This window comes from Apaloderma vittatum, unplaced genomic scaffold (assembly GCF_000703405.1).
Source record: "Apaloderma vittatum isolate BGI_N311 unplaced genomic scaffold, ASM70340v1 scaffold14436, whole genome shotgun sequence".
In the NCBI taxonomy this organism is placed as follows: Eukaryota; Metazoa; Chordata; class Aves; order Trogoniformes; family Trogonidae; genus Apaloderma; species Apaloderma vittatum.
In genome coordinates this window covers 12,562-34,358 of record NW_009722388.1, presented here as the reverse complement: position 1 = coordinate 34,358, position 21,797 = coordinate 12,562, and the positions used below count along the sequence as shown (strand labels likewise).

Here is a 21,797-nt window from a genome sequence, read left to right as displayed (position 1 = left end):
TCATTTGTTTATAAACCACTCCTCATTCTCCTATATTAGGTAAAGTTCCCCACTCAGTTGCATTAAAAAAAAAAAAATTAGGAATGAAGACATAGTATCTTGAAGTCTTCACGGTAATAGAGGCTCCTAGGAAGACTGATAATCTCAAGCTTTAACTTGTGTGAAAAAAATCTGTTTCTCAGGTGGTTTTCCTATCTCAGGATTTTTTTTAAAAAAAAACCTCTATCACTTAAAGGGCAATTGAAAAGTTTGATTAGAAGATACTCCACATATTCTCCCTGGGAGTTATTTGGTTATGTCAGGTCCCCATTCAGGTTTGGGGCTTCAGTCACATCCTGTACCAAGCAGTACATGATGCTTTAGGCGTTGCTAAGTGAGAGAATGTAAAATAATAGCTATCAACAAAAAGTAGTTTGGGGACTTCTAGCCTTTTGTTTGGCTGTGAAAAAAAATGGTACTGAAATAAAATTTATCCAGCTCTGTTTCAGAAAATATGAGTTCTGAACAGATAGGTTGATTCTGCTGGAGGGACGTGATCCAAACTGCCGGTGCCTGTCGGAGCTCAGCCAGCCGGGATGCGGAGCACTCTGCCTTCGATCTTGCCGAGCTTTTGAAAATGTGCTAGACAGGATGCCTGAACAGTAGGCCCACTGAAATCTCAGCAGGCTTTTCAATTAAGAACCAAGTCTCAGATTAGAAAGCATAGAATTAAATAGATATATGCTGAGTTTAGAGAAAACCACTAAATAATTTCATCTTGACATTCGATTGCAACAGAACGTGTCTTAAGAACATGGACAGATCAAGGGCTATTTTGCAAGAGAAAGTAATACTGCTGGCACCTTTCTCCTTCAGCTACTTGAAAGTATCCTGGCTTGAGGGTAAGCCCAGGGATCTAGATAAGCTCTCTACTTGCTGCCTTTCCCAGCCTTTTCTTGAAAGGACTTTGCTCAGGTCACTCTCTGTATCTGGTGTTAAATAACGAATGCATTTGTGGATGTTACCAAGGTTTTTTTGGTTGATTTCAAAGAAAATTATGAAAGGCAGGTTGTACTAGCTGGCAGCTGAATAGATTCACACAAATAGTGTTGGAGAGCACAGCACCTTGTGCTCTTCACCCGCTGTGGTGGGGCTCTGGCAGGTTAAAACTGTTTGGCTCTTCTGTATGGGGCACTTGCCAGAGAGGGGTCATCGGTGCTTTGTGTTGGTGGGGGTGCTGCAGATGGCTGTCGTCTTTCAGGCCCTTGTTAGAGACTTCCAGCAGATCACTTGCAAGGCAATAGAAAAACATTTTCTATTTCATGGGCTTGGGAAAAGGGCTGTCAGTGTCTTGCTTGAACATATAGCTATTTTTCACTCTAATTGTATTGAACTCTATAGCTCTTCTTTTCTGAATGGAAATGAAAACCACTCAGCTCTGTGTTAGTTGTGCCTGTAAGGCAAACCTTGTGTTTTGCCAAGTAGAAGAGACTTGTGGTGAGATCTCAGCCCAACATGGTTCATTCCCAGCAGATGCAAAGTGCTGAATGGTCACTGCCTGCATTACACTGAGAATCACAAAGCTGTGCTAAACTGCAGCTTAGCTGAAGTGTTATCAGGATTTTACCCAAATGATGACAATTAAGGGACTGAGCCAAATATATATATGTATGGTTTTTTGATCAATTGGGTTAAATCAAGAGACAATATGAAGATATGTGTGACTCTCTGAAAATAGTGGTGTACTCTTTCTTAAAGCTAATGAGTGATACTACTGTGAGTGGGGAAGACTTGTAGAGTGTATATTTGAATATATATCACATATCATATGCTGAAGGAAAGGAAAAGCATATTATGTATTGCTGTTTTCCAGCTTTGCTATGTCTCACTTCATTCTCAGTCAGTTGAAGGCTTAAATTCCATCTTCCTTGGCCCTTGAGTAAGGTGATCTGAGAGGAAATGTTCAAACTGCTTACTAAGCACAGAGAGAAAACATCACTTTGCTCACTGATGAAATGAGTGAATGATGAAAAGTTACAGCATTTCCTATCAGAGCTCTTTTTCTTCCTAATATCACTATGGGAGAGTATTACTGACTTACATTTGAATCCATTTGCAGGAATCTCGGTGGCCCTTCTTGTTTGGAGCAATCATTGTTCCTTCACTGATGCAAGTCATGATTCTGCCTTTTCTTCCTGAAAGTCCACGTTACCTCCTGCTTGAAAAACATAACACGAGCAAGGCAGAAAAAGGTATGATGTGTTACTCTCTTGCAGTAAAGGGTGGTTAGTGTAGGGATGCGGGCTGAAAGGTAATTCTGCTGTCACAGTAAAAGTAGAATATTCCAACTGGATGTATTCTCTTCATAGTTATTTTTCCCTCACCTTTTTCTCTTTGTCTGTATGGGTGAAAATACAACTGTTGCTTTGTATTTTTTACAAATTAAACTCTCCAACACACTGACTTATACAGCATTATGCGTGGTGATACAAATCATCCTGCTATTGCACATCAGCTGCCATATGCAGGGTTCACTTGGGAATGAAAGGTGGTTTCAGTCTTTATGACTCTCCCTTATCTACAGTGTTTGCAGTTTGGCTAACAAAAGCACTGATTTTGTTCCTTTCTTTTTTTCAGTAGTCACCATGTTTGGCCCTGTACTTCTGTAACTCAATAACCATTGAAGATCTAATAAAAAACTTGTATACCTATTTGAAAATTTCCAGTGCTTCCGTATAGCTTGCTTCAGTTTCACAGACACAGACCAGAATGTTTTGTTCTGCTTTAGGTTTTATGTATAAACTAATTTGCTATGTGTACTCTGCCCCAGTAAAATTTCTGTGGTCTCTTGTAAATTCCAGTCTATTGTAATGTTACAGCTGAGTGAATGTTGAAAACTTCTTTTTGCTTATTATAGAGACATATTAAAAGTAGGAGTGTACAGAGAAGGAAGGAGTCTGTTTATAATACCAGATTGTTTGCAGAACGTAACTGTGCTTTAAAAACTTCATTTGAGTACAACCCCTTAACATTTTTAGACACTAACTAGTTGCTTGGAAAATTACTTGCAAAATGTGAATCAGCCCCTGAAACCTAAATAACCTTTTACCATGAAATTAATGCAACTCACTTTGTGTTGTTTCTTCTACTGTGAAATTAAATACTGGCCTTTTTTTGTTCAGATGAGTGTTCTGAAATAGGAGTGGTGCACTAGTGAATAGACTCCCATGTTGTCTCACTTTGATGTTGAATGAGGAATTCTGTAAATACTGGAGCCTCAGACATTTAGAGACACAGTTCAGTGTTTAGGGAAAAAAAGTGCAAAAGCAACAAGGCTTTGGGGAGAATTCTTTAGATTTTCAGAGTCAGCATAGATCTGAAGAGACACAGAACAGATTTTCCAGAGACCACAAAAGTCATGCCAGCTGTGGTCAAAGCACCCAGCAGGGACATGGTGGTGAGCACCTTGGGGCTGGCTGGTGGATGCTGACTTCTGCAGCACCACGGGCTGGGAAGGAAACGCCTTTGGCTGCCAAGATGAAACTGGCTCATTTCTACCTGATAAAATTGTAGATGCAATTCCAGAGCTACGGCTGGCAAAGAGTCCGCATCTGCAATGCTAATGTCACGCTTGTTACAGAGATCTGTTGGAAATCCTGCCACAGTACCTGGAAACCTCAGCACTGACAAGGAAGCTGAGCCTCTCATAGGTAGAGGTTAAAAACTGTAAAATAATTGGCAGTGAAATAACACCACCTGCCTTGAAATTCACACTACTTACTGCTATTGGTAATAGGCCAACTGCAGTCTGCGGTGTTTTCAGCATAAGTGTTCTGAAAGTGATTTGAAAGCTAATCTAGAAGCATTGGAAGTGGATTTTGGAATTGAAGACATCAGGAGGGCGAAGTTACCCACACCTTACTTGGTAGTTGAAGGGAAGTGAGCTTTAGCAGCCGGCTTGCTGATTACAAGAAAGTGGCTTTCATAAGCCACGTTCAGGACTATAAATTTAAATATTCTGAGAAAAAAAGAGAAGGCTGATACAAATAGCTTTTGAGAGTAAGTGCTTATCAATAGAAGCTTTTGGACTTTGATTGTAAAAGAAAAAAATAATACTGACATACATCGTAGTACAGAGTAAAACTAATTTTGAATGTATTCTGCAGAGCTTTCAAAACAGCTAGGGATCGATGACTCTAGACAGAGGTTTGCCAAAGACAACAGGACAGTGAAGTGTATACATCCCCCTGAATTTCCCTCGGGTTCTGTGCCTATCAAGTAGCCATGCTCCCAGAATCCCCCACCTTATTGCACAAACAATGTAGCCTATAGAATACCAGGTGCAAAACAGGTAAAGATGATTCTTTGACATCATTTTGGAGTTCATAAAATCGACCTGTAAGGCAGCGTAGGTCATATCATCTTATACTTTTATGTTATAAAGTATCTACATGACTTATTATGGAGCATGTTAGGAACAGAAGCAATTTTCTTGCCATGGCAGGTCCTTTGTAATCCTCTCCCTCTCTAATGTACATTTACAGGCAAGAGTATCCTTGGATCTCTGTTCGATGTGTGGAAAGGTGGGGAGGGGCTTTGGTTGATTCGTGCAAAGACCAGGCAGAGGAAACCTGTGATGTTAGACCCGTGTGGTGGGGGTTGGAGCCCTCCTCCTCACCCCAGGGCACGGGGAGAAATCTAGATTAGTTGTGAGCTGTGTTTCAAGAGTATTGCAGTGGAACAGTGAAAGCGGGTGGGGAGGAAAGTTCACAGAATAGGAGGGTAAATTGTTGTGAATCAGCAATCAAGAAAAATAATCCAGATGTTAGGCTTTTCCTCTCCCATTTCTGCAGATAATAGTAAGTATTACAGAGATGAGGAGTTTGTGAATTATTAACAAAAACTAGAGCTTAAAAGGCATATAATGACAATGAGGTATTCTCCATTTTAATGTTGAATAATGCTTTTGAATTATTTCCCTCTTAGGTTAAATCTGCATATTAATATCAGAAATGTGCAAGTCTTCTGACTAAATCCTTTTTTTTCCCTCTAACGGATCAAAGCTTTTCATGCAAATACACATTCTCTGTGGATTATATCTTGTTGGAGTAATATAAAACTCTTATTTGTAAAAGGTCTGCTGTATTTAAGGCAGATGACTACATTAGTCCTTATAAAATGCTCTAAAATGTATGTGTATGTCAAAGCTTCTAAAGTGGAGACGACAACATTAATCTTCCTAATTGTTTTAGAGCACTAAAAACCCAGTGGGATAATGTAGGTCGTGGAATTTCTACATAGCTCTGCTCCTGGTTTTATCATCTTTTTCTTCTGTCCTCAGGAGATAACCAGACTACAAATGCCAAAATAAAAGCTGCCTCATTCTCTTTTTTTGGCAGAGGCGTATAAAAAGCATGATGACTTTACGTGGCAAACAGGAGACTGAAAGAGGGAGAAGGATCAAAAAGTGTTGTGTAAGTGATGAGGAAAGGGAAGGCATCAGGTTAGAGCATGCAGGCATCATGTGCAAACATAAACCATGCCACCATGAGAAAAGCAAGTACAATCTGTAAACCGGCTTTATTCAAGAAGCTGGTGAAGGGAAAAGAGTAGAACCATGTTAACAACATCATTGTTAAAAACAGAAGGTAGAAAAGTGCCTAGTATTTAGCTGGTGTGTCCCTTCTTCATAATGGTCATTGGAGGAGAAATGGGGATTTAAATGATTGAGGAGAAGGACTTTGGAAAGAAGATCGTTATTCAGTGAGAATGAAGAGTGGGAGTGAAAAGTAACAGGGATAGAAACAGGAAGAAAAAGAAAAAACTGCTACTGTAATTATATCAGGCGGTTTACCATCCAGGCTCTAGGATGGTAAGACAGGAATTTGATGGTAGTTGTCTGTTAGTTGCATGCCAAGTGGACTTCAGATCTGTGACTTTGACAATGATGCAATATAAATAAAACCCTTAGTAGTAGCGTGATTAAACCTCACACTTTTATGACTACCAACATTGGTTATAAACACTTGCAGTTGGAGAGTTGACATGTTTCTTTTGAAAAATACTGTTACAAGGAGGAAACGTGCATTTTTTTATGCAGCTACAGTAGCAGGTCACTTAAATCAATCATGCAGTTCAGCTGGCATCCCAGCTTGCCAGAGAACAAGAATATTGTTATGTCTTAAGCATCAAATAAATTAGATAAAATGTCACAGTAACATCTTTTGGTGACATAAAAAATCTGTTCATCTAGTATGTTCAGTTGTACATTAAAACTCCTGTGGTTGTGAAAGAAGCATTATAACAGGTATAATAAGAAGTGAAAATTTGAACTCTTAGGAAAGTGGATTTGAGTTGATACTGTCTGATGTGATAAAAGAGCAAGGCAATTCCTAATTTAGAAAAGCACATAGCTAATTTTTTGCAAAGCCTCTCATTGGGCCCACATGGACAGGAGAGATATTAAAATCAAAGTAATCGAAGGAACAAATTGCTGCAAATCCAGTGATTTAAATGAAGTCATTATGACTGACAACAAGGACATATATATGGTGTATTTTTGCTTATCTGTTTTTTGTATATCTGCAAGCATTATAAGCTTTGCTGATTGGAAAGGAAGAGACAACCATGACTACTACACTTTCTGGTTTACAGTATAGGCTCCGTCTCAGAGAGTTGCTGACTGCCAAAAGCTGAAGCTACCATGGTGTGTCTGTTTCATTTTTAAATTTTTCTTAAACCTTCTGTCTTTTACAAAGGATGCTTGGTTCACTGGACCTTTGGCACCAGTCGGGTTACCAATTCTTGTGTTATTTTAGGATGGCATGTGGATATTTTGTTTTACCAGTACATCTTGGCTAGATTCAAGTGAACCTGAACAGGCCTATTTTTTATACTGATGATCTGTGAAACTAGACATAAGAACAGATAAAGATATAATCCCAAACTGGATGATAACTCACAGAAGAACGATGTGTTTCTTTACTTAGAAGGGGAAGGAGACGACGTCACATGGAAAAGCCTAAAGCCTTTTGTTTGCCATTATATTTACTGAACTGGAATAACAAATTCGAGATTTATTCTTAAACTTTGTTTTGCTACATACTAGAAGTTAATTAATATTTTGCTAGATTTAAATAGCCATTTAAATTTCTTCTAGCAAGGTACATGTAAATTATTCTTCTGGCTCTTCAGTACTCCAGTAAAACTAGTGGCATATGAAATTATCTGGTTCTTCATTTTGCCAAATATTTGTGTACCAACATGAAGTTACAGTAGGAAAATTACTACAAATCCAATTCAGAAGTGCTGAAGTTGGGTGAACTTCTTGAAAGTGCTGAGGCGAAACAATGAGGCACCCCATGTGCCTACCGTTACTCGGAACAGCAGCCAGCATTAACAGGAGATGCCTGACTGGGTCCACCCTGCCCAGTATTCTGTCTCCCAAGGTGGCCTAAGAAGATGCTGTTTAAGCATCTCTAGACAAAGTTTTGTGTTATGGACACCTGGTTTAATGTACCTAATTGTGAAGTGAAAGTGGACGTGTCGTGGGAAACAGATGACAATAACTTTTTTAATTTTTTTTTTTAAAGCATAATCCTAAACTACTACTTATGACCACTTCTCTCTTTTTCTGCATCTTCTTGCCTGGGACAGACTCTATTCTGTAAACCACACAGCAGTAGCAGTTTGATCCTTTAAAATATCTTCTCAAAGTTGGCATGCTAATTCAGTCTTTATGGTAACAACTGCTTTCTTTGCTCAGTCCTGGAAGCGCTACAGTGAAAAAAGAATTACTAATTTCCCATGCAGCTGAGTTGTTGAGTGTCCCTCTTCAGTTAAGGCCTGATTGGTTTTAAAGGCAGTACCAGCTGATTTCGTTCAGACCTTTGAACCACTTCCAAATGTTTCACTGTCACTTAACTGATACGAATAAAAAACTGGTGATGTAAATGGAAGGATTTCCTAGTTCCTTTCCCCCAGACTGGAACCGTACTCTTCATTTGTTATTTATAAAGGCAGCATCCTGACATTTGAAAGCTGAGCATCTAGGACCTTCTGATGCAAGGGAATTAAAAAGGAATCTGGGAAAGGTCTAAAAGTTGCTAGAACTGTAACGCCTTAGATGGTTTTAAGCATGACATGAAAGTAAGACTTTGCTATAGAAAGAAGCCGCCAGTCACGGAGGGAAATGAGTCATTGCAGCGGGGAGAGGCACGGCTGCTCTGCTGCTCAGTGCCAAGAATGCAGGGGTTTAAAAGAAAATGAATAGAATTGAACATCACACATTGAAAGACCTATGAGCTCTCCCATCTCCTTGCTAATGCAGAGTTTACTTCCACATTAATTATGTATAAAATTGTTATTCTTACTATACTGAAAAACTGTTAGTGGGAGAACGTTGAAGATGTGTCAAGTAGCAGGAAAATGTGTTTTTCCAGGAAGGCTGAGTGTTGTCTACTGAAAATTATGCATCTATGGCATAGCATTTCCTTAGCATTTCTTGACTTCTTGGTAATTTTAAGTATCTGGCAGAATTTCGTTGTGGCATTTACATCTCTGGTCCTAATACCACAGAGGGAAGAAAAAGAAAGCAGGTGTCTATATTTTACTTGCCTTGTACTTCTTGATTTCAATAATTGCTTTTTTTTTTTTTTTTAACTTCCTGGTCCCTCTAGAAATGTAGCAAGCTCCCTTGTGCAGAAAAGACAGATTGGGGCTTTTGTACTTGACTGCGCCTATATTTTTGACTTGTTGCCCTGCAGTAATGCTGAGGATTCTAAAGACAGGAAAAATAAAGAAAATTGTGCATTGACCTAATTTAGACTGATAAACCAGATGCTTAAAAATCTGAAAGAATCTATTCAAAGAAGAGTGTAGTGATATGTGTCTGGTTGTTCTCATCTTTATCTGACTTTTTCTTCATGAGTGCTCTAATAATACTGAAGACAGTGTAATTTAAGCATTCAACATTGACTTTAACATGTCATAGACAAACATTGTTCTAATTTTGTTTCTTATTGATGTCTTTAAATACATCACACTCATTTTAAAGAGTGTTTAGCATGTCATTTAGTAATAAATGGGCAATGGCACAAGCTCAAAACTCAGCAGGTTAAAATCTGGGTTCTGACATCCAAATTTGTTAACTCATTTCTGATTGTAAGGCCTGGCTGGAAAGATAAATCTCATGCTGTTTCTGAGGGGTTTAAAAACTCTGACGTCTCCCAAGAGAGAAACTGTATATTAGTGTGTTATGATTTGACTCAACACCCAGAGGCGGTCAGTGTTCATCCCTTAAAGAAAAAAATCATCCTTCTTGTTAAGCAGAGTCACATAGGGCCGATTAAAATGCAATAGAAGTTCTAATTGCTTCTGAAAATCTTGGCCCAGAACTCAAGTTAGTTCCCTGCGCTGCCAGAGCAGGAGCCAGGCGGAGTGTGCAGCATTGTGCGTTTGCCAAAGGGACGGAGAGGGATGCTCCGGGGAGGTCAGTGGTTCATTTGTGTCACTCATCCCTTCACAATGTTGAAATGCCACTACTTAGCCTTTTTACCTACTGGATATATTAAAAACTTCAAAGTTTAACCACGACTAGTCAGTGTCTCTGGCTTTCTTGACCATCCAAGTCCTTTCTGTGATCCAAGAGAATGTATACTTCCTGAAAATTGTGAAGGTAATTTATTTGTAGGCAATACTATGCAAACCTGTGGATAAGAGAAGAATTGATTTGGCTCTTAGGAGAAGTAAATCAGCTTAGTCATGTAATAAAAATAACAATTTTAAGTGACCTGCTGTGTAAAAGATTGTTTTTAGAGTTAGCATCCTACTGGGTTGCAAAGCCTTGTTGCAGGGGTCTGTGTAATATAATTGTTTCTCTGCAGTCATTCCACGAAGATGAGCATTTTAAACATCTCTTAAAAAGCCAACCCCTGGGGTATGTTCTTAAGATTGTGACAAATGTATCATCAGCATATACGGTATCTGTAAAACAAGGTTGGTGGAGGTACACCACCTCCATTAGGAGATACCTGTTTGTAGTAATTCTTAGAGGAGTTGTGAGATGGAAATCTTTTATTATTCACAGTGGAAGGATCTCTTAGTCATCCATGTGCAATGATACACTAAATGGTGTGTTTTTTGGGGGAGATGAGGTTGATTGATTGCTTATATTTGCAAGGTAAATTCACTACTGTGTCTACAGCATTGACAAATAGGAAGTCTTGAACTGCCTAGTTCTTTTTAATATTAACCTTGACAAAGTGAATTCTTGTCTATATGCTAGTAAAAACAAGAGGTAATATGAAGAGTAATAGCGATTTCTTTTGTATGTCTACCTTGTCTTTGTTTACCGCGTTTACATATGGTTTTATGTCTTATTACTTCTCTGTCAAGTCTTATCTCCAGCAACAAAGTCTACTATATGATTAGGCTGCAGAAGTAGCCAAGTCAAATAATGTTCAGAACTGCTTTGCTAATAAACCCTTTTTTTCAGATTACACAGGATTTTGACTCTGCACTGGACCACAGGCTGTATTATGTATGAAATAATACAAGCAGAGGTCTGGTAGGGTGCCAAATAATTTATATTCTGTTGCAGTTTCTGAGACCAATTGCAGGGATGAGACAGATCGTACCCAGAGCAGGATGATACTGTTGGCAGAAGAATAATTAAGTTATATCCCATGTATGTCTCCTCTTTGTGTCACACATTTCCATTTCTATGAAACAAGTCTGTTATAAATGCACACATTGCAAGCATCTGGCCTAAAGTAGATGTCCTCTCCTTGCAGCATTTCAGACGTTTCTTGGGAAAGATGATGTGTCTCATGAAATAGAAGAAGTTTTAGCAGAGTCTCGAGTCCAAAGAAACACCAAGTTGGTGTCGATACTTCAGCTCCTGAGGACCCGCGCTGTGCGATGGCAGGTCATTACCGTGGTTGTCACCATGGGCTGCTACCAGCTCTGTGGACTAAATGCTGTAAGTGTCCTTCTTCAGACCACGGCATCTCCTGTGGTGCTTCTTTCTTTCTTTTTAATACAAGGTTCGTGCATGAGGAAGAAGTTCTTCACCATGAGGGTGGTGAGACACTGGCACAGGTTGCCCAGAGAGGGGATGGAGCCCCATCCCTGGAAGTTTTTAAGGCCAGGCTGGATGGGGCTCTGGGCAACCTGGTCTAGTGGGGGATATCCCTGTCCATGGCAGGGGGAGTTGAAACTAGATGATCTTTGAGGTCCCTTCCAACCCTGACAACTCTATGATTCTATGATTCTAAACCATTCAGCAACCTCTTTGACTTTCATTTTTGGCTGTTTCTTAGTAGTAATGATTTTATTATCCCAGCACATGGGAAGGTCCACAGAGAACTGTATGGTTTGTTGGTGATTTTATTGTGGTTTTTTTTGTTTTTTTTTTAAACAAAAACAAGAGAGAGAAGCCATGTTGTGTTAATGTTGAAGGCACACATGAAAAGGTAACCCAGATCAGCAAAGAAACAGCTTCTACTTCTCGTAGATTCTCTGTTACTGGTCAGTTAAAATCTGGTCTGATATGCCCCATGTTTGTTTGTATTAGGTAAACATGCTCTTCTCAATAAACATTAATTCAGTACTTACAAAAGTCAGCAAAAGTTCCTGTAAGTGATATTAAGAGGTTGCATTGGGTGTTTGATTTTTTTATTGTTTCATACAATTTGAAGAATAAGCTGTGCTTCAGTATGCCTTTTTTGTCTGTAGTGCCCAGTTAGTCAGTCTGGTCTGTTCCACAACTACCATCTGGGCAGGGCATATGGGAAAGTTGGACTTCTTTCAGGCGAGAGTCTCAGGTCACTCTCTGGGGAAATTACCAACTGGCAGATGTCTGTAATCATCCTGCCGGTATCTGAGAACTCTTGCTTCCTTTTAAGGTTTTTCCTTTAGAATAAAAAATTGGCTTGCTTAAACCCAGTGCATTTGTTGGTTTCCACACGGAACAGAAATCATGGTGAAGCCCCTGTTCATATTACTGTATTCCATTATAACAAAATACTGGACAGTCAGACCTAAACAGACATAAATAAATTAATCTTTGTCTCTTTTCATCAGATAAAATTTATCCACGATGCACGCCATCCATAATAAATTTCCACAACTGTATCTCAGTTCTAAAGATGAAAAACTACAGTGAAGTTCTCTTAGGCTTCTGTAGGGTCTCACCATAAGATAGAGGGCAAGAAATTAAGCAGGGGGGCCACGCAGCAATGCATGTTTTCAGTGTGCAAAAGGTCTGCCATGGTGTTTCTTAACACTAGGTATGGAGAAGACCTGGCATCAGGCAGTATAGGAAGGGGTGAGTATGCAGTGTGCAACACAGTATGTGTTTGTGCTGTTATTCCTCTTTTTTTGGTTGCTATCTTTTTCTCTTGAAGAGTTGAATTTCCTGGGAAGAAGTGCATGTATGGAGCTGGATGAGAAATAAAAGGACTGGAAAACTGAGTCAATGCTAGAGGAGTCAATGGTGTGAGACAGTTTGGGAACACCACTGATATCGTACGCCTCATGCCACTTTATGCTAACAACTTATAGGAGTAAAAACTTATGATAAGCAAAGAAAGCAACTTTAAAGCAGCTCACTGTAACCCACAGATAAGAATCCTAAAATGTTACATCCAAACTTAGAGAAATTGGACTGCAGAGATACAGCTGTTCCTCTTGGCAGCTCATGACCTTCTGCCCCATTTTCCACATCTCTTTCATTCCAAAATTTTTAGCCCAATCATTAGTTAATTTTGTTAGCTAATTAGAAAAATAGCTTACATGAGAGTAGTCATAGAATCATAGAATGGCCTGGGCTGGAAGGGACCTTGGAGATCCTCTAATCCACCCTCCCTGTCATGGGCAGGGATGCCTCTCAACTAGATCAGGCTACTCAAGACTCTGTCCAACTTGACTTTGAACACCTTCAGGGAGGGGCAGCCACAACGTCTCTGGGCAATTTATTCCAAAGTCTTGCCGCCCTCGTACTGAAGAATTTCTTCCTAAGGTCCAATCTAAATCTATTCTCCTTCAACTTAAACCCATTTCCCCTTGTCCTGTCAGTGGACACTCTTGTAAACAGTCCCTCCCCAGCCTTCCTGTAGGTTCCCTTCAGGTATTGGAAGGCAGCTATTAGGTCCCTTCAAAGTCTTCTCTTTTCAAGACCGAACAAGCCCAGCTCCCTCAGCGTGTCCTCGTAGCAGAGGTGCTCCAGCCTCTGGCTCATCCTTCTGGCCCTCCTCTGAACACGCTCCAGCAGATCCATGTCCCTCTTATGATGAGGACACCAGAACTGGATGCAGTATTTGTGGTAGGGTCTCACAAGAGCAGAGTAAAGGGGGAGAATCACCTCTCTTGACCTGCTGACCACACTTCTCTTGATACCTCCCAGGGTGCAGTTGGCCTTCTGGGCTGCATGAGCGCACTGCCGGCTCATGTTGAGCTTCTTGTCTATCAACGCCCCCAAATCCTTCTCTTCAGGGCTACTCTCAACCCACTCTGTGCCCAGTTTGTATTTGTGCCTGGGATTGGCCCGGCCCAGGGGCAGGACCTTGCACTTTGACTTGTTGAACCTCATGCAGTTTGCACTGGCCCGTTTCTCAAGCACATCAAGGTCCCTCTGGATGGCATCTCTTCCCTCAAGTAAGTCCACGGCACCACACAGCTTGGTGTCGGCGCAAATTTACTGAGGGTGTCATCATTAGCCCAGTAAGTTTGAGTCAGTAATACCCTAGAGCATTTCCCTGTTTAATGGTATGCAGGCTGAAAAATACTCACTTTCATCATTTCAAAATGTGTACATCTTGGTAATTTTTACCCTAATTTGTTTCTGTGCTGCTGCGGAGGCTAGTAAGTCAGTAAACCCCTTTGCTCTGCTAGTTTTTTAATCTGGCTGTATTACTACCACTTTTACAATAAATGATCAGCCATGCTCTTCAGTGAAAGGGCTTGTGAAACATCTTATGTTGAAGGTGTTACATTTTGACAAATTACATTCAGGAGTTGTCAGCTTCAGTGAACTTTTGGCCTCTTTCTTCCCTTTCAAGGTCTGCACACCTGCAAGCCGTTGCTTTTCGAAGATCCACCTGCTATGCAAAACTGATATCAAGAACGAAATGCTTAAATTACATGGTTTCTAACTTCCATTGCATAAATTTTTCAATCTTATAACTTGTTGTATGGAGCAAAAAAAATTATTTTTATCATGATTTTGTACTACCTTGTTTTCATAGGTACGTGGGAGATGAATGGCTTGGCAGAGTACTGGGTCCCCCAAAATGTGTCGGTGGGCATAAACATTTCAGCAGGGACTGGGAGCTGAAATTTGGTTTTGTTTCAGCCTATGCTCTGTACCAGCAGGCCAATGAAATGCAGTTACCACCAGTGCACGCTACATGAAGGCAAATTACGGCATGTAGAGAAGTTTGGTGCTATTGCTCATTGTCAATGTATCTGTGAGAACTGATGTGCCAACAGCGGGCATAAAAGTCTTCAGTCAGCTTCTCTTTATCTGCAAGGTGATATAGGTGACTTTTTAGTCCTTGGTATTTTATTTCACTTCCGGTTTATGTAAGATGAGTTGGATTTTCTTCTTTGGTCTGGGACAAGCAGTTTTGCTGAAGGACTAGTTGGGAATTTAGAATTATGGTTTTGGTTGGTTTTTTTGTTTGTTTTTTTCCTTAAAAAGCTCTTGAGTTAGTAGGTTGCTGAACAGATGTAGCATGTGCATAAAATGCTGGCAGACAACAGGGTTTTCCTCATGTGATCAAAACACTTCCATTCATCTGACAAGCCTTTTCTTTAGCAGTGCTTGCCCTGTTAGAGCTTGTCACCTGGACAACATATGGGAAAAAATATCACTGCTACTTTTATGTTTAGTGCCACCATTATTTGTGGCTTTCAGTTTTGTTGTCACAGGTAATCAGCTGTGGTTTAGAACTTTATTTTCTTCTGATAATTAGTTGTTTCAATTGCTTTTCATCTTGTCTAGTAAATCACTTATCTTTTCTCTGTCCCAAGGCAGGCTCTCCTTATTGTATGCTTTTGCCAGCCAAAACCTTTGGCTAATTCTTTGCCATGACCTCAAGTCCAACATAAATATTATTTTTTCAGACTATTTGTGAAGTCAATGGGGCTCTGATAATTACCAGACTTGTTATTTTAGAGTGTTACCACTGTATGTTCTCCATCTGGATATTGATACCACTGGATATGGTTTTACGGACCAAACATGAATGATTTCCTCTAAGCTAGTCACCCTGTGCTCCCTGCATTTTTGTCCATTAGTGACAGCTCCTTCTAGCCTACAATTCATTTCGTCCTAAAAGCAGCTTTTGTAATTCGCTCTGAGCAGCTCTCTAAAAGTATTTTTTCGTTCTGTTGATAATAAAGAGAGGTTAGGGCAATGGCTTGACTGCAGATGTCCACACAGATGCGAGGTTACAGTGAGATAAATCTCACACCTTCTCTCTGAGAAGGAGCAGTTTCCACAGTGTCTCTCAGCATCTCTTCCTGTTCGCTGTTGTTATGTACTGCTAAAATATTCCATAAAGCCACCAAAACCTGCTTTTTAAGCAGTGTGGCTCAGGCAACAAAACCCATTTGTATCCTTTTGTTCAAGCTTAAAGTGAGTTTCTCTGATATACTTCTAAAGTGAATTAAGCGAAATAGAGTTAAAGCTACTTGTAATTCTGCCTGGGTCTGCAAGCAGAAGTACAGCAGTGTTGTTACTAAGCCACCTGAAATTTGCACCTTCCCTTCATTTGTTGTCCTCGCCAGCCATCTGTCATTTGTGGGTGCTCAGTGTTTTAACGAGTCTGGTCTCTGCCAGATCAGATGCTTGAACTGAGTACTGATATATTGTAGATCAAGCCATAATGATTAATAACACATTTTCATCTCTCTGATACAGATCTGGTACTACACAAACAACATCTTCAGCGAAGCTGGGATCAATCATGAAACAATTCCCTATGTCACTCTAAGTACTGGTGCTGTTGAGACTTTGGCTGCTGTTTTTTCTGTAAGTATGGTTATAAAAATCCATTAACATGCTTGACATTTAAATTTCTGATTTTATTTCCTTATACAGGTTAAAATAAAAACAGAATATATTGAGAACTAAATGTAATAGTTGATAGAGCAATTGAAAATATTATTTCTGGATTTTATCCTAAGCCCAGTTTTGTGGCTGAGGATTTTTTACTCTTTTTTAAAGAATATGCTCTGTCCTTTTAGTTGCATAAAAGAAGCATAAAAAGTTGATGTGCCTTGAGGTGCTTTGTATGAGTGAAGAGGAAGAAGGCAGGAACAGCAAGGCCTGAAGCATTTTAAGTGATACCTCATAAATTAGCGCACCTAGTAGAGTGACTTTACCTGGTGGCAGTTTATTCATATGTAAGAGTCTTCTTTGTGTGCCTGCTGGGAAGCAGGCAGTGTTGCTGGAGAAGGCTCAGGCGTAGCACAGTTAGGGGCGTTGAGTGTGGGTTGCAGAAACAGCCATATGTCTTACGGGGCATCTCTTAATGACGCATTTTCTGGAGCAACTTGGGAACAGTGAAGAAAATTCTTCTGTCATTTAGAAATATGGGAGTAAATGTTTGTAACCTAGCTTGACAGAAGAGTAAGCCAGCACACTACACCAAGGTTGTCCCATGTTGTGTTAAATTCTGCTATTTCGTTCACCAAGGATGAGCAGGCATCCTTCTGTAACACTTGAGCTCTTGAGTAGGTCGGGTACCTTTACTATGCACTGAACCTAGATGAAGATATTAATAGAAAAAATTATCCATGCATGTTTTTTTTTTTCTTTCCGTTTCAAAATGAAAAAGTTGACCAGGAAAAAAACAGACACCAAATGAGCTAACTAAACCTGAAAGTTTTGGTCGGTAACTACACAATTAATTGCTAAAGGAAATACATTTCTTTTTGCACTGCAGTAAATAAGAAAAAATGGGAGGAGGTTTTAGAATGAAAGGTTGCAAACAAGCAAATACTCTTCTATTTCTTGGTTAGAATTTTTCGTTATCTTCAGATATTCTATATCGACCGTATTTCCACAATACTGGACACACCAGACAAGCATTTTTAAATGTCAGAGGAATGTTTCTGGCAAAAAAAATCCTTTCCAGTGGCAAGAGTAACTTCTTATGACCTATAAAATGTTAAACGAAATCCAGCTATCAAGTATATTGTCTTATAATATAAGACATAAGGACTCTCAAAGGTCATAAAGATCTTCTGATCTTTGTGAATTTCAACAAATGTATTCTGGGGCAAACCATCTTTTTGTTTGTTTTGTTTTTTAATTAAAGGGACATTATTTTTAATAGTTGGAGATAGTGAAATATGGAAATCTATATGTTTTGCAGTTTCTTTTTTGTGATACTGCAGAAATGCTTCTTTGTTTAAGATATATGAATAAGTAATAATGATAATTCTACAAGTGATTTAAGTGAAGACTAGATCTCTCTTTGTGGAAACACATGAAAAAGAAATGGAGAAGAGCAGCCAAGGGAGCCGGGATTGTTTAGTCTGGAGAAGGAGGAGGCTGAGAGGAGACTGCATTGCTCTCCATAACTACCTGAAAGGATGTTGTAGTGAGGTGGATGTTGGTCTCTTCTCCCAAGTTACTAACTACAAGATGAGAAGAAATGAGCTGAAGTTTCACCACGGGAGGTTTAGATTAGATATGTGGAAAAAATTCTTTACTGAAAGAGTGGTGAAGCATTGGAACAGGCTGCCAGGGGAAGTGGTGGAGTCACCATCTCTGAGGTGTTCAAAAAACGTGTAGGCATGGCACTTAAGGATGTAATTTAGTGGTCATGGTAGTGCTGGGTTGACAGCTGAACTAGATGATCTTAGAGGTCTTTTCCAACCTTAATGAATCTGTGATATTAAAGCCATTCTATAAATAGGGTGTATCATCTTTTCCCTCTGTGCTGTCAGTTTGTGGGACTTATTCATATGCAAGGAGGGAGATGTGTCTGCTTTGGTTCCTGGTATGTGAGGTAACTTTTTTGTGCCCAAACAAAGCTTTTTTCATAATTTTTCTGTTTAAGCTACTTGCTGTGCCTCTGGAAATGTTAATGTATTGATATGTGCACCACATTTACTCTTTTAAGACTACAAAGCAGTATTTCTCTTGACATAATTTTATTATTTTCTTAATCTTCATAAAGTTTCACAGCTGCAATTTAAAGGAATAACATGAATTTGGTTTTTCAGTTGAACATTTTGCAGCTTCTCATTTCTACAGGTAACGTCCTCTAAATGTTTTTTCATGCTTAAAACTAAGGATGGGGGCTTTCCTCCCACTCCCAGCTCTCACCTGCTATTTTTGCCTTTTTTTTTAAATCTATTTGACAGCGTTAAATATTAAGTCAAGTAGATATGTCTTTTGTCAGTAAGAAAACTTAGGTATTGATGAACTCCATATGAGCACTAAAGGAAAAGACTGAAATAGATGTATTTCAGAGAGAAGCAAAATAATATTTAGGACATAAAATACCACTCAAACTGTGGAAAAATTTGTAAGTCTTCCTCTACCATGTGTCCTGGGAGCAGCAGCAAAATAATAATAATGTTGATGTGGTCCTTGAGGAACTGCAAGTAATATCCCATCCTTTTTATAGCTCTGTATTGCCTCAGATCGCTTGATATTCCTGCAAGTCGCATGCTCCCTCCCTCTTCCTCTCAAGCAAAAGCCACATAAACAAGGCACTGAAAAATTAAACACGTGCATTGTCATTTTCCTCTCATTCATAAAATTTGACTGAAGTTCCTGCTTACACCATCATGTCTTAGTTTACTTTATGAAATACCTGTGTCGTAGCATTGCATGCTTGGTGCCCTGGCTTCTTCTCTGGGGAGATAATAGAAACTTTCTGTGTGTTTTTTGATTAGTCCTCACCCATTGTACTAAACACAGATTCAGAACTGGCCAGACAAGCTACTATTTTTAATGAGAGACGCCATTAATTTTGGTTTGCTTCTGAAGAAATTTGGTATCTGGAATGAAATACTGAATAGAATTCATACTCATAGACATGATGCATCAGTAAGTTATCTAATCTGATGCTGTGCTTTGAAGTAGGATGGAATATAGCTAAATAATTCGCTGGCAACTATATATTTATTAGAAGGGGACTCCGCAAACTTAATGTTTAGTAAGATCTGTTACTGTGGGGTTTTGTTCAATTTTTAATAATAGAGATTCTTTTAATTTAGTTGTTCTCTTTCTCTTAGTAGACATAAAGAACAATTTGCCTGTGCCATCTTTTGACAAGGCAATAGGTTGAATGAAAAGGGAGACAGAAGTAAACAAGTGAAAAGATTCCTCCACTGCTCCGTGAAACCAGCATAGAATAAAAAGGAATGTTATTCAGATTAAGCATCCCACATTCAATTTTGCCATCTGTGGCACCACATTTGGTCTTTCTATAATGTTCACAGAAAGAGACTAGCTATGACTATATTGAGAAGATTATGCTTTAAGCATTTTCCATAAGGTGATTCACAGAAGTGTTACTAATATGCCTTCCAAAGCCTGTGATAGAGCCAAGCCTTGCAAAGCCTGAAATGAGTTAAAATATATTTCCGTAGTAGACCATAAAAGAATATAGGAAATCCATTGCAGTATCACCTAGCAGTGAAGCCAGCAAGAAAGCCAGCTTTCTTAGATGAGATGATGTTGTTCTGCTCTGGGATGTCATAGAAAGGGCTCTTAGACTTGGGTTTCTTTTAATATTAATTGATCTTAACACATGAGAAGGGATTTCTTGCTTACAACAGTTGTACTCCAGACACTTCATTCCTACTGTTTTAATCTCTAACACATTTCCTCCATGATATCCAAAGGGTAATGAAAGATACTTCCATTGAAACTCTGTGGTTCCACTGGGATCAGAAGAGGAAGAAATACATTCCATTGACAGCCAGTCACAGCAAGTTAGAAAAAAAGAAGTGACAAATAATTCAATCCTGAGACTTCTTAGGAAGCTTTGCTATAATCTGATTTTTAGTAAGACTTTTAATGCAGTCACATGTGACATTGTTCACACTAGGTCAGAATCAGCTTTCACCTACCCAATAATCCCCAATAGGCTGTAAGGAGAAGAGAGTGCAAGATTGTGGCAAACTTGGCATTTTCCCGTTTTGCTCCACTCACGCTGGCTAGCTATTGCTCAAGGAGTACCAGAATTAGAAGGTAATATCTTGGGCTAGATATTGGGTAGAATTTTTTCTTTGAGTTTGTCTAGTTACTTTTCAACCTTTGTATGGCTCTAGAACTCGCAGCATCCTAAAGCAGTGAATTTCACAGGTTTTTTCATACACATTGTATGAAAAAGTCCATTATGCTAAGATTAGAGAATAAAAGATACAGGAGGTGTGAAATGATAAGTGTGGATGCTCAGGTAACTGCAGAACTATTCTTAGAGGGCAGCTATTAAAACTTCACTGACATACTGACACAAGACAAAACTGATGCCTGTAGCAAATAAATCATCAACAGAAGGAGCTCTGCTTCAAAATTACCTACATTTTACTGAAGGGACATAATCTGAATAAAGTAAGGGGGTTTTTTTGTCTTGCCCTAAGGGGCAGGCACCACTGAGGCAAAAGCAGCCAGCTAGGGAAAATCTCTGCCCGGGCTATGTCTTGGTGATGCTGGTCTGGCAAGCATTGCGTATGGAGACCTTCCTTAGTGAATGGAAATTTCACTGCCAGTTGAAGCTGATTAGGGATGCTTTGCTGCAAAATAGCTCAGACTGCGCGTAGAAATTTAGCAATCAATTCCGCCCTTTGCTGACAGTAATCCCTAGTTTAGTACTTACAGAAGATGTGTAGGATCTTGTCACGGCATTAACATAGATATAGACAAACTGGTGTGAGAGCCAGGGTAGGCACAAATGTATTTAAGGCTTGTGCGTATGTGGTCAAACTTAGTGCTAGGCCTCTAAATTCCAGTTTAGGTACTTAAATATAATAACCCAATTCTTTGTTTTACAACTGTTTAATTCATACAGTAGACAAATGGATATACATAAAAATGTTAATAAAAATCCAGTTTATAATGATCAGTCTTCTGCTCATCTTTTCCTGGATGCAAGATACTACACATTGTATCATAAATAGACTTGATAGTAATTTTCTATTTTAATCCTACTATTTAAAATGGAAAAAACATGGAGTTCTTGTCCAATTAAGTCTGAGTTTAGGAAAGGAAGGTCCTGCCTGACCAATCTCATCTCCTTCTATGACTTCTATGACCCACCTAGTGGATGAGGGGAAGGCTGCTGATGTGGTCTACCTCGACTTCAGCAAAGCCTTTGACACAGTCTCCCAGAGCATCCTCCTGGAAAAGCTGGCAGCCCACGGCTTGGACGGGTGCCCCCTTTGCTGGGTAAAAAACTGGATGACCGGGCCCAGAGAGTGGTGGTGAATGGTGCTGCATCCAGTTGGCATCCAGTGACCAGTGATGTCCCCCAGGGATCAGTACTGGCCCAGTACTATTCAACATCTTTATTGATGACCTGGATGGAGGAGATTGAGTCTACCCTTAGGAAGTTCGCAAATGACACCAAGCTGGGGGGCAGTGTCGATCTGCCAGAGGTAGGAAAGTGCTGCAGAGGGACCTGGACAGGCTGGGTCAATAGGCTGAGGCCAACGGGATGAAGTTCAACAAGACCAAGTGCAGGGTCCTACGCTTTGGCCACACTAACCCCCTGCAGCGCTACCGACTGGGGCAGGAGTGGCTGGGGAGTGGCCCAGCACAGAGGGACCTGGGAGTGCTGGGTGACAAC

At 39.7% G+C, this 21,797-nt stretch overlaps 1 protein-coding gene across 1 annotated transcript in view; it reads left to right on the top strand.

Moving 5' to 3' along the window:
- The window catches only part of SLC2A9 (solute carrier family 2 (facilitated glucose transporter), member 9), a gene marked incomplete at both ends in the record, with an annotated part of 49,150 nt that overhangs the window by 20,548 nt on the left and 6,805 nt on the right, over positions 1–21,797 (top strand). The window contains 3 exons of the mRNA XM_009871763.1: positions 2,099–2,231; positions 10,773–10,960; positions 15,905–16,015. Coding sequence (XP_009870065.1) covers positions 2,099–2,231; positions 10,773–10,960; positions 15,905–16,015 — 432 coding nt within the window. The remainder of the gene's footprint in view (positions 1–2,098; positions 2,232–10,772; positions 10,961–15,904; positions 16,016–21,797) is intronic.